Genomic DNA, 13,403 nt, shown 5'->3' on the forward strand with positions numbered 1-13,403 from the left:
CAGAAGCCCTGCATGTGGAAGGCTCCAGCACTCTGCACCCTGCATCTCTTCCCTTGGCTGATTTTAATCTGTATCCTTTAGCTACAATAAGCCATAATCACGAGTAAAACAGCTTTCAGAGAGTTCTGTGAGTTCTTCAAGCAAATTACCAAGCCTGAGGATGGTTTTGGAGGCTCACAAACTTTGCACTTTGGGACCATCATTTTCCTTTGTCAATGTAAGTACTTGGGTGGAAAATTTTGAGAAACAGATCTATACCCTCATAAATTATAATCCACAATATTTATTGATCATCTACTCAATGACAGGCACTGAGCTAGGTACTAGGAATATAAAAATGAACAAAGCACACTCCAACTCCTCCCCTGAAGGAGCTCACAGACATTGTGCTATGGGACTGGGAAAGAGTGAATAAGATAGACATCTTCTCTGCCTCCTGGAGGTGAGTGTATCGTGTAAATGAACAGGCATCCTGTGAACGTTTACACTGATACCAACTTTACTGCTTTCACTTGGGTATAATTCCCTCTGAGTTCACGAGGAGGAGTCAAAGATTTCTAGTTTCCCTCGGTGGCTAGGCACATGGTTATGTCATGTGTTGTACTAAGAGGGAACACAAATGCAGAAGCAAGTTATATGTAAAGACAAGTTACTGATCTTTAAGTGGGTGTTTGAGACCCCAGCACGATGTCCATACATAAAGTTTAAGAGCCAAATGGAGGTTTGATTCAGAACTTGAGAGGTTGGAGTTGGAGACCCGGATTTGGGAGTCACAGCATTAAGGTAGTTAATGCCCTGGAAAGGGATGGTCTGACTTGCAACTTTGTAACACCCTCTACAGATTTTAAGTGTTGCTGAAAGCTGGTATAATATGTTGGGAAACACCAGCGTTTAAGGGCCGTACAGAGCAAAGCAGGCATGGAAGGAGGCTGACAAGAATCCAGAGAGTTTGGAGGACCCCCAGAGTGCTGTGATGCAATACAAGAGAAGTTCCATCAAAGGAGGGTGTTCAGAGTGCGCTGGAATGAGGTCAAGCAGGAGAGGATTCACTCTGGGACTTGGTAAGTCCACTTACCCATAGAGGTCTTCCATGACGACTGAGGGAAGCACATTGAGAGTAATTTTATTTCGAGGAAGAGATGCTGCAGGATCAGGAAGAAATCCTGGTCTCTCTGGGCAAGGGCTTTAAGGTGGCAGTGAAAAGACAAAATTTTTAGCTTTTCTGTGCCTTTAATAAATTCTTACTGAATCTGAAAGTTTGGTTGGACCACTGCCTGAGGATCTGTCTCTTCTCAGGGGTCCTCAGAAAAGAGCATTAGAAACCTCTGATTGAGAACGTGCGCGGCCCCGCCTCCAATCCTTCAGGCCGGCCGCAGGATCACGGCGCAGCCGCCAGGGGGTGCAGACTCCGGGCCCATCCGCGAGACTTGGGGCGGGGTCAACTGCGGGGCGGGCCCTGGCACAGCTTCCGGTTTCCGGCGGAGCCATCGGTCGACGCGCGCAACCGTCATGGCAGCGGAGGAGAAGGATCCCCTGAGCTATTTCGCGGCTTACGGGAGCAGCAGCTCAGGCTCCTCGGACGAGGAGGATAACAGCGAGCCGGAGGAGACAAGTCGTAAGGCCCCGGATCCGGCGAAGTCGGCGGGCGGCTGTGGGAACAAGGCAGAGAAGCGGCTGCCTGGACCCGACGAGCTGTTCCGGAGCGTGACTCGCCCGGCCTTTCTCTACAATCCGCTCAACAAACAGATCGACTGGGAGAGGCACGTCGTCAAGGCGCCAGAGGAGGTGAGGTCCCCGACCCCGTTTCCCGATGTAGGTCCCGGCCTCCGCCCCCTTCCTCCTGAGCCCCCTCCTGGGGACCAGCTGTCCGCCCCACACACGCAGTCACCCCCTGCGGGATGCCGCACCACCCTCTCCCACCTCCAACCCTGGGGAGCCCGGGCCCCCTCCCCCAGCCTGGTGGGTGTCAGACCGGAACCGCAGCCCCGACCCCTTGTGAGGAGACCCAAACCTCCGCGCTCGGTGCCCTGACCCCGCGCGGAGAGGACTAACGGTGGTGACTCCCCCGCCCCCCTGCTGCAGCTTCTCCCCGAGACCCCTTCCCTTTGATGCCGAAGTGCCTGCGGTGCTGCCTCCAAGACAGTGTCTGCTGCAGCCTCCTGAAGGGGTCAGCCTTGGCGTAGTATCTCTGAGACTGGATTCTTCTTTGGTAACTAAAAGTTAATAGCTTTATTCGTATAGGGAACCCATTGGCTTTTCACTTAACAGTATTGTGATTTTGATGGAAAAATATGTCTTTAAACCTTAAAAAAGAAAAAAAAAAAGTCGGCCTGAACAATAAGCGAACGGCAGGGAGGTGCATGTGCCCATACCGATTATAGGAACCTCGGTTCGTCACAGTGTTTCTTAATGTGTTTGCTTAACAGCCTCCGAAGGAATTCAAAATATGGAAGTCAAACTGTGTACCACCTCCGGAGACCTACTCTACTGAGAAGAAACCTCCCCCTCCAGAGCTGGATATGGCAATAAAATGGTCTAACATATATGAGGACAATGGTGATGATGCCCCACAGAATGCTAAGAAAGCTAGGCTTCTCCCAGAAGGGGAGGAGACAGTGGAATCAGGTAAGGAAAGTCAGAGTCCAGTGGTAATGCCTTTTGGTCCCTGTGATGAGTTTTAAGAGAAGGAGATGTTTAATGAATGAAACTTAAATCTAGTCAGTTAGCAAACTGATTGTGATGGTCTTTGGATGTCTTGCTGTGTGTGTGTGTGTGTGTGCGTGCGTGTGTGCGTGCGCTTAACATCTTTATTGGAGTATAATTGTTTTACAGTGGTGTGTTAGCTTCTGCTGTATAACAAAGTGAATCAGCTATACATATACATATATCCCCATATCTCTTCCCTCTTGCTTCTCCCTCCCTCCCACCCTCCCTTTTAATGTGTTTTTGAGAAACGTCATAAAATATTCAGGATTTAAAGTGAAATCTTTGATGTCTCAACCAGTAGTATATGTGATTTATGATGCCTTATTATTAAAGCAGCATGAGTTATTTCATGAACTCTTTGTTGTGACTGCAGTTGTGAAGTGCTGATGGCTTCATTTTATATTAAAGCAATTGTGCTTTAGAGCCAAAATTAGTGTCACAGAATGAATTTAACTGAGTATTACTACATACTAATTAACAATAGTAACAAGATAATGACTTAGTTGTCTTGCCTTAGTTCATAATATCATAATTCCATCTCTGGCTTAGACTGTAAGTAATCACAGTAATCTCTGCTTCCATACTTTTACCCACTCACCCCCTTGCCTCACTTGTTTAAAACCCTTCACCAGCAGCAGAGTGAGCCCTCTATGATACGCCCTGCCTTTTTCTCCACCCTCATCTCAGATGGCCCCCTTGTAGAACTTTAAGATCTTAAAATTCAAAACTGAACAGACCATGCTATTTTATGGTTCCATGCCTTTTAATATATGTTCCACCTTAGTCGGGAATGTTTTTCCCTCCCTCTTTGGCTAGTAAACTCATTCATCCTTTAAAATCCAACTCTAAGAAAAAGAGAGTTGGTAATATCTAAATCTCAGATATTACCTTCCTCTAGTTAATTATTTGCTCCTCTGTGCCCTGTATGTGCTAATGCTATTGATGGCACTTACCACCTTTTATGCGATTTTTTGTTCATAAGTCTATCTACTTTATGAAGATGAGTTCCTTAAACAGCAGGGTCAAGGTGTTGTTTATGTTTGTAATACAGTTTGTAGTATATTGTGAGTATTCAGTGGATTGTTGGACTAAATATTTTTGACTATCATTTTTATGAAAGAGTGTGCTGTTTTTGTTAAACAAATTTCTGATCTTCCCATAATACAGCTGCTACTTACTTAGCTCGTTTTACAACTGCAGAGAATTTTGTTTCAAGAGAAAGGGTAACAAACTGGTAGGAGTTCTTACTCTAATTTTTGTATTTTTGTTTGTGTTTTTTTAAGGAATAGGATATTTATTCATATCTAAAGTGTCTCTTCACAAAGTTAATGCTTGTTAATTCCAAATGGGAAAAAAATAGTAACTTCATTTTGGAGTTACTTCATTATGGAGAAGCCTGGCAGACACCATTTTAATCAAGCGATTAAAGTGAACATCATAAATAACAGGACAAATCAAAACTGAGTGTCACTTGAACACAGCATCACGTTGGTGATATTCCTGCCGAACACAAACACACCCAAATTGAGGGATATTCCACAAAATAACTAGCTGAATTTTCAAAAGTATCAAGGTCATGAAAGTCAAAGAAAGATTGAGGAAACATTTTTGACTACAGGACACTAAAGAGATGTGACAATTAAATGCAATACACATTCTGAAGTGTATCCTTTTTTTGCTATAAAGGATATTACTCTCCAGTTTTTTGTTTGTTTGTTTGTTTTTGGTTTATTTTTTGCGGTACGCGGGCCTCTCACTGCTGCGGCCTCTCCCGTTGCGGAGCTCAGGCTCCGGACACACAGGCTCAGTGGCCATGGCTCACGGGCCCAGCCGCTCCGTGGCATGTGGGATCATCCCAGACCAGGGCACGAACCCGCGCCCCCTGCATCGGCAGGCGGACTCACAACCACTGCACCACCAGGGAAGCCCTACTCTCCAGTTTTGATTCTACCTGGCTTTCCCATTTCTTTCACTGACTTCCCAGTGTGAATTAGAAGTCACTAGTGAAGGTATCTCTTCAGTAAATGGCATCTTTTTGGACATGCCAAATGAAGTGGACATTAAAAATACCTCATATTTTATAGTATCTTTATATAATTAATAAAAAACACTTCTGCATAAATTACATTTGATCCTTACAACACCTTGTGAAACCAGATAGGGAAATGTCAAAATGAGAGCTTATGTGACTTGTCCAAGATCTCAAAACTAGAAAATACCGAGCTCTAAAATAGTACCTTCACACAAGTTTTTAATTTGTTATTCTTAGCAACCTAGTACAGAAGTGGTTCATGATTCATTATTACTGTTTTGTAAACAAGAAGACAATCTCAGATTAAAGAATTGCCTAAATTCACACAGCTAGGAAGAGGCAGAATAGGAATTCAAATTCAGATCTTTAAATGGAAATGATGCCATATTAAACTGGGGTTTAGTCTCTTGATGTTTTGCAAGCGAGAGTGCTTGAGGAGTAGCTGTCCTGTGGGAAGAATGGCAATAAGGCCACTAGAGTTGATATTCAATCTAGGGTGTCATAGGCTGGTGCTCTCCTATCTTTGTTCCTATGTGGAAAAGGCAAGGTTTATATACCAGGACAAGCAAGTAGAAAGAATTATCTTTTTTTTCCAGCTTGCCTTTTAAGTTCAGATAACAGGAAATATGTGTGAGAGAATGCTGCTATTCCCATAGGTAATTTCTGACCTTTTGATCATATGATGGTCCTCCATTAGAAAGTGGATGTTGGCAATATCAAAAAACAAAAGGACCCCAGTGCTCAGCCAGCTTAAAGCTGGATCATAAGATTAAAAGATAATACTGAAATCTTCAATTTTGACTTTAATGTTGGTTGTTGAATGTAACCATCTTCTTTTTGTAATGAATACCTTTCTTCTTAGAAGTGATTTTTGCCATTTCAAACTCCCATACTATGTTCACAGATTGATTTCCCAACATCTTTTTTTAACCCCTTTTTTTAAAATTCATAAAATATCTTGTATTAGAAGCTCCACATTCTTTTTTTTTTTTTTCAATAGGAGATGGAGCAATCTCTCTTTTTTTAAATTAATTAGTTTGTTTATTTTTGGTTGCACTGGGTCTTCGTTGCTGTGCGCAGGCTTTCTCCAGTTGCTGCGAGAGGGCTTCTCATTGAGGTGGCTTATCTGGTTGCAGAGCACAGGCTCTAGGCGCACGGGCTTCAGTAGTTGTGGCTCGTAGGCTCTAGAGCTCAGACTCAGTAGTTGTGGCACACGGGCTTAGTTGCTCCGCAGCATGTGGGATCTTCCCGGACCAGGGCTCAAACCCGTGTCCCCTGCGTTGGCAAGCGGATTCTTAACCACTGCGCCACCAGGGAAGTCACAGAAGCTCCACACTCTTAAATATAAATCTCATTTTTAGATTATCAAATTACTTTGTTTTTATTTTTCCTTCTCATTTTCTGCCCTTTGGCCTTTTTTGCCAGTTAACTCCTTCCAGATAAAGGAGCTGGGAAAAATTCAAAACTCATCATAAATCCTTACGACTTATCAACACTTGTTTAGTGGTTGTAAAATGTAGATGATTAAGGCTTAGATATTTATTGTAGCTTCATTAACATGTAATTAATCTTGAAGGTCTAACTAAAGTAGCTAATGCTTTTTTTTAAAGAATTTAGAACCTTAGTTTCTATTAATAATTTAAGCTTGTTTACCTCAAGTGACATGAATTCCATAATATAAAAATTGTTTCCTTACAAGTTCATCTGTAGTATACGGCACAGAGTAAGAAGCTCAGTAAAGTTGATGATCGAACATTTCAAGATTTTTTTTAAGACAATTCCTTGTTTTATCACTAGATGGCATTAGCTCTTCTGTTCAGTGACTGGTAGGAAGTTATTTTTCCAACCTCAGTAGTTTGTGTTTTTGTCGTTATTCAGTAAATGAACTTGTAATAAGTGACAGATTAAAAGCAGAAGTGTCTCAGGATGGTCTTTTTAATATATGTTAACAGTGCATTTTCTAGTAGAGTTAGAAAGTAATTTCAATTTTTATATTACTACTGAAAATAATCTCAAAAGTCAAGCATGATGATAATTAAGCACCAATTAAAAAACAAAGGCCTTGGCTTGTTTAAACTGTGTGCCTCATCAATTGGTTTGTAGAACAACTATTTTTTTGTAAACATGATAAACTAATGATTAAAACTTTGCTTTGTAAATTCCTGGGATGATTTGTTGATCTGAATTGTATTTTATCATACTGGCTACATAAATCTGTAGTGCTCTATGAAATATATGAATAACATCACCATGCTGTGTTTGAAGATGCATTACCTGCTGTTGATACTAATTATTGTCCACATCAACAAAGGAAATATTCTGAGTCTGGTAGTTAGCAGAAAGGAATTGAAGGCTTAAGGTGTTAAGTTTATTTTTCCCATAATGAGTTCATGATCTGAAAAACAAAACAGATGAACAGATAAAACAAAACAGAAATAGACTCGTTGATAACAGAGAACAAACTGGTGGTTGCCAGAGGGGAAGGAGTTGGGGGACAGGTGAAGTAGGTGAAGGGGTTTAAGAGGAACAAACTTCCAGCTATATAATAAGTAAGGCACAGGGATGTAATATACAGCATAGAGAATATAGTCAATAAGATTGTGATAACTCTATATGGTGACAGATGGTAACTAGACTTATTGTGGTGATCATTCCATAGTATATAAAAATACCGAAACACTATGTTTATACACCTGAAACTTAATATTGTGTTGTCAATTATAATCCAATTAAAAAAAGGACAGAGCTCCCCAGTCTCTATCAGAAGAATATCGAGAAATAACATGTAAAAAATGACTGTAAAGTCCTTTTGTAATGTGAAGTGTTAAGTAATAACAATAAAATTGGCATTGTTTTTTGACTGTTAATAAAAGGGACGTTGAAATGAGAAGAAAAAGTTTATGTTCTGATATCAATGGCTTCCCAAATTTTTTAATATGAAGTCCCCTTTCAACATCAAAATATTTTATAGGCCACCACTTGGTAGTTATTGAACTTTGAGTATCTGTTGATTGAGAAAATAAAGTACAGTGAATTCAGTAATGTGCTTAAAATAAATTTGTATTTTATAAATCATAACATCTTCTACATGTTATGTATTCCATCTACATGGAGTTCTTAAAATAGTGCCATGCGTTTGTTCAGAGAGATGGGGATTAGCAGCTGCTCTGTGCTACCCTGTGTTTTGTTGAAACATGTAGTTGGATTGTTTTAATTGAATAAAAGGGCCCATTGTTTCAGGTTTTACAATATTTTTATTTATTAATTGGAAATTTTCTGTGAATACAGATACTAATAATATTTTAGAAAAGTGTAAAGGACATGGTTTTAATTTGAGGTTCTTCTCCCCTCCCCCCCCCAAATTCTCCATAATATGAAGGGGGGAAAGACTGTTTTTCTCTTGCCATGGGAATATTCTGACCATCCTAGGAATGGGGGAGAAAGTAGAACTACCTACATAGGACAAAATTGAAAATACAGTTTCAGTGAAACATCTACTTGTGAGAGCCTTTTTAACTTCAAAATGCACGTGTGGGGCTGGGGGTGGGGGGATGAGATGGGGGGAGGTGTTTGTGGGGGAGGGAAAGCAGATTGGAGGAGAAAGACTACCTGATAGACACTTACATAATGTCATGGTTAAATTGACATCTTTTTTGTAAAAAAAAAAAAAAAGAAAGAAAGGAATGTGTTCCGTTCTTAACATGTAGATTATATATTTAAATATCACCGTGTATATACTGTAGAATATTTGAGAATAGCTTTATCAGAACAAATTTTGATTTTCTCATTTTAAGCTATCTTAATATAGCACTGAAGGATCACTGTAGATTTTGTATAACACTACAGTTGAAAAAATTCCTTATTTTTACTTGCAATTTAAAATCAGTTCTGAAAGTTATTTTTGTGTTTTTTATTGGAAAACTTTGAAAGAAACATTAGTTGAGGATAACGATTTTGGTATAGAGTGAATGAAATTTTAATGCTTAATATTTTTTTAAAATTACTGATTGAAACTCTTCCTTTCCTATTTAAAGATGATGAAAAAGAAGAGCATACTTCTAAAAAGCGCAAAATAGAACCGGGAGAACCAACAAAGAAGAAAAAATAGAAAACAAATGACAAGAATTTATGGACTGTGAAACTTTGTTGAAATGAGGTTTTTTGGCAGATTAAATTGATATTGTAAATTATTATGAAACAACATCTCCATGAAAGTATATGTTAATTAACTAATGAGTATTAGTTCAGGAACCTTCCACTGTAGAATTCATTTTTTATTTAAAACTTATATGTATTTAAAACTCAAATGGTGACTTGTGATTGTAAAATTGACAACACTTGGAAGCATTCTTGCTACCACAGAATTGGTGACATGCTTTGAGTTTCATCCCATGTTGACATGCCAATGTTCTATGAACCTTTTATAAAGGAGTATATTTTTAAAGTAAATATATTGTACTGTGAACTTGTAGGGTGCTTTTCAGCAGTGTTTGTACAGTGTAAATAGATCATGGAAATAAAATTACCAATAGTACTATTACTGCATAACATTAACATTTGAATATTTGTGACAAGTACCCTCTTTGCCATGTGACATTCTGATAGTGGGTATTACCATTTAGGGAGTGCCTCCTGTGTTCCAAGTGCTTTGTGCATATATTACCTGATCCTCAGCCTAATAAAGCAGGTATTAATAGCCTCATTTTATAATAGAGATTAATTTATCCACGGTTACACAGCTAGTGAGCAATGAATTTGAGATTTAACTCAGGACACTTGAACTCCAAAAATATCACACTAAACCACCTATCTGCCAATCAGAATTTAGTCATCTTCGCTCAGGAGGAAACTCCTCTGCCCTCCTTATTTCTGTGATGATCCATATGGCCTGAAGACCATTAAAAACATTACTGAAAAAAAAAAGTCATATTTTAGGAACTGTAGTTGCCATCTCTTCCAGGTACTCTTCTGTGGTAATCAGTAGAGATCTTCTCCCCTGATTATATTACTGCACTTATCATATATGCCTTATATTATGATCATTGATTTCCCTGTTAAATAGTAAGCTTGCCAAAGATAAGGATCTTCTACAAAGAGTTGCTAGACGTAGCAAATGAACTTAAGGAATATCCAGTTAAATTTGAATTTTAGATAAACAACAAATGATGTTTTAGTATATGTGATATTTGAGAAATACTTATAGTAAAAATTTATTTATCTGAAATTCAAATTTAACTGAGCATCTTATATTTTGTCTGACAACCCTACTCCTATGTGTTTTCTCTATCCAGCTCCTGTTTTAATGCTTTGCATATAGTAATAAAATCAACAAGGGGTATTAAGGAAGATTGTAATCTTAGATTTGACTTCTGCAGTCCAAAATGCAGTGAAGTTATTTGTAACATTCTGAAAGATAAAAAAGAGAGGTTATATACTGCGTCAGTCTTTCCATGATTCTTACATGCCTTTAAGAGACGAGTTAATTACAGGACATTATTCAGTTTTTAAAAATCCCCAGTCTGATTGTTTTCCCCATACTGGAAACCAACATTTGAAAAACTATAAAATTTGTTGAGAACATGAATCAAGTAGATTAAAGTTTGTAGAAGTCATTAAAAGTGTACCAGTCATAGTGTTTTGTGGATTGAGGAAGGGACATGAGTATGATGGCTTCCACTGTATCTTAAACTTACAAATCCAGTTCTACAGCTGCTTATCCTCTAGGTTTACAAGTATCTGAATCCCAAAGTTGAAGTAATTGATAAATCAAGAAACTTTTTAAGGTTGAAATCTTTGTACATGAATAATTGGGATGGCAGTGGTATCATGTACTAGGGAGTGGCATCAGCTGGTAAAGCCTGAGTCCAATGTGACAAACAAATGGAAATATGAGGTTGTGATTCCCAAATCTGGAAGAATCTAGTCTGGATGAATGTATTGGTGGAACAGGTATCTCGGAAGTTACTGAAATATTACAATATTTAAAAAACTAGCATGAAAATGAACCTCATACAAGAAAAAAAAAAAAAAAACAGCAAGCCACTGTCTGAAAATCTTTTTAACCTCTTACCACTCACTGTTTCATCTCCTATCTTGTATCAATCAGTTTGTGACAGAGAACAAAAGATCACTAGATCAGTCTCTAGTGGTGCTTTGAGCCTCTTTTCTAGAAGGTAGCAGAACTGGGGAGGGGAGAAAAAATACCACTTTTCCTTGGAGGGGGTAAATATTCTGATATTTTAAACAGGAAAGGTAGTTGCTACACTTGTGAGATTATTAAGCAACTGCTGGAAGATGTGCACCTATGTGAGTACAGGTCAAGCCAATTTTTTTGGTTTTTGGTTTTTGTTTTTTTTGCGGTACGCAGGCCTCTCACTGTTGCGGCCTCTCCCGTTGCGGAGCACAGGCTCCGGACGCCCAGGCTCAACGGCCATGGCTCACGGGCCCAGCCGCTCCGCGGCATGTGGGATCTTTCCGGACCAGGGCACGAACCCGTGTCCCCTGCATCGGCAGGCGGACTCTCAACCACTGCGCCACCAGGGAAGACTGCCAGTTTTAATTTAGGAGTGGGAGAGAGAATTTAGGAAGAAGGAGGGTAAATATTTTGGGGCAGTCTGACTCAGCCATTTTTATCGCAGTTTTCTTTTCAAAGTATGGCCAAGTAACAGAAGGGGAGATGAACTTGCTTATGGATTGCTTCACCTTCTGCAGAAATATCCCTGGTTGGAAAATGGACTTTCATGTCACTCTACATCTATCACCACATTAGAGAATGGATTTTTTTTCCCCCCTTCAGAGATGTCCTGGGAACATGTCTAAGTGTCCATGTGGGTACTGTAGATAAGGCGCTGTTTGGTTCAGGTAGTGAAAACCCAGTGGAGAAGGATCTTCTAAAAATCCATGAAGATTCGGAAAATCCTCTATCCAAGTTGCTTCCTTTTTAGAGAATCAAGTCACTTGATATTTCTGATTGTTTCCTTATCTTTAAGATAAGGAAGTTAGGTCGCATCAGGCATGAAGGACTTCTTTTGCACAAAGACAAAATTTGAGAAAAGAACTAAGCATTCGTGGGCCATATTTTAAAATTCAAAGTATAAATAACTTTATAGAGTTTTATGGAAAACTAGAATCAAAACATTACTGAGAAAATTTACCCTGCTTTGTAGCCATTAAGATACTAATATTACTTGGACTTGCTTCTAATCTTAACCCTTAATGCTGTGTAGTGCTTTTGAATTCACAGAGTTCAATCATATAGTAGTATTTTATTTGCTAAAAACCTAATGGGGTACGTTTTATCATTTCCAAATTAGAGAATGGAAAATAGGCCCAGCAAGATGAAGCAATACACGGATACACCAAGAGTTAGCTTCAGAGCTCAGGCTAGAATCTGCATCCCGTTCCATGCAAAATTTATGGAGAACCTGTTGGGTGCAAGACATTATGATAAGAACAAAGGACTCATCTTCATTTTGGCAAAATCACATTGGCGGCCATGAGGAGGACGGATATGTAGGTTACTAGTCGAGTCAGAAAGACTGGTTGCTGTAGTCTAAATAGAGTGGTAAGTGTCTGAGTGAACTAAGGCATTGGAGAAGAGACACTGATTTGAGAAACGGATAGTGCTTAGTTGGATATAATGGCTGAGAGTGAGGTTTCCTTTTATTGCAAACTATGTACTTTTAATTAAAATATGAATGTAGCAATGCAGGTTTGGACATGACCTACATGTAAAACATATTGCCATACAATTCAGTTAGAAACAAAGCCTCACTGGGGATATTTGAAAAATGTAATTATTTTTATAGGTATCTGAGTGAACCCAGCAACTTTGATAAGTTAAAAACGGTGACATTTCAATCCACACTGGGCTTTAAAACATATCATTGGTGGTATTTTTGGATTTTAGAGTTTCATATCCCGTAGTGAACTGCTTTCACACCTCCATTGTCACTTAGTGCAGAAGTTCAGACATTCCAACAAAAAGGCGTTATGCTCCCAGCAAATGTTTTGAATTTTGCATAGTATTCTGAAGTTTTCTCTCTTCATCTCCCTCCACACAGTTTTCCTAATTTGAGGTATCGCATTTGTATTTTAATGCAAAAAGAGAGAGAGAGGTAACAAGCATTTGTATGTACAGTCCGAAGAGGAGGGAGTTTGCCTGTTTTGTTCATTGACTAGAACAGTGCCAGCACATAGTAGCACTCAACATAACTGCGAAGTGTTGATGGTAAGAATTCCTCACCCAGGCTTATGGGTGATCCTCCTGAGGCTTGTGTTTTCAGTTGTATGGGCCAATAAATCTTGAGAATTTAAACCAGTTTAAGTTTTGTGTCATTTTCCGTCAAAAGCATCCTAATTGATGTGAAACGTTTTTCCCCTTTGGTTTCTCCCAGGGTCCCGTGTTCTCCTGGTCCTCTTTATTTCTTCTCTCTGGCCCCCTCTCTTCCAACTGCCCTCAGATGCCAGTGTACCCTACGTTGTTCTCTTCTCTACACCGGTTCTCGACAGTGTCAGCCAAGTTCATGGCTACCACAATCAGTAACCCTGATGGTTCCCTGCACTGTATGCTTACCAGAATGCTCTTGTAAAGCGCCAAATTTATGCATCCGATTGTACATTTCTGCTTGGGTCTCAAAGTCCCCTCACATACTGTATGTCCAAA

At 39.4% G+C, this 13,403-nt stretch overlaps 1 protein-coding gene across 1 annotated transcript; it reads left to right on the plus strand.

Moving 5' to 3' along the window:
- The first annotated feature begins 1,448 nt into the window (after window positions 1–1,448).
- On the plus strand, window positions 1,449–13,055 carry LOC308611932 (UPF0690 protein C1orf52). Its single transcript, XM_081224110.1, has 3 exons — window positions 1,449–1,785; window positions 2,427–2,625; window positions 8,773–13,055. The coding sequence occupies exons 1-3, from the start codon at window positions 1,510–1,512 to the stop codon at window positions 8,844–8,846; spliced, it is 549 nt and encodes a 182-aa protein (XP_081080236.1). The 5' UTR covers window positions 1,449–1,509; the 3' UTR covers window positions 8,847–13,055.
- The last annotated feature ends 348 nt before the right edge of the window (window positions 13,056–13,403 follow it).

This window comes from Mesoplodon bidens, assembly GCF_964165515.1.
Source record: "Mesoplodon bidens genome assembly, chromosome: 2".
NCBI classification, from domain to species: domain Eukaryota; kingdom Metazoa; phylum Chordata; class Mammalia; order Artiodactyla; family Ziphiidae; genus Mesoplodon; species Mesoplodon bidens.

Coding starts and splice junctions, on each gene's coding strand:
- LOC308611932 (XM_081224110.1), top strand. CDS start 1,510: ATGGCAGCGGAGGAGAAGGATCCCCTGAGCTATTTCGCGGCTTACGGG. Junction 1,786..2,426: donor TCGTCAAGGCGCCAGAGGAG/GTGAGGTCCCCG, acceptor TTTGCTTAACAG/CCTCCGAAGGAATTCAAAAT. Junction 2,626..8,772: donor GGAGGAGACAGTGGAATCAG/GTAAGGAAAGTC, acceptor TCCTATTTAAAG/ATGATGAAAAAGAAGAGCAT.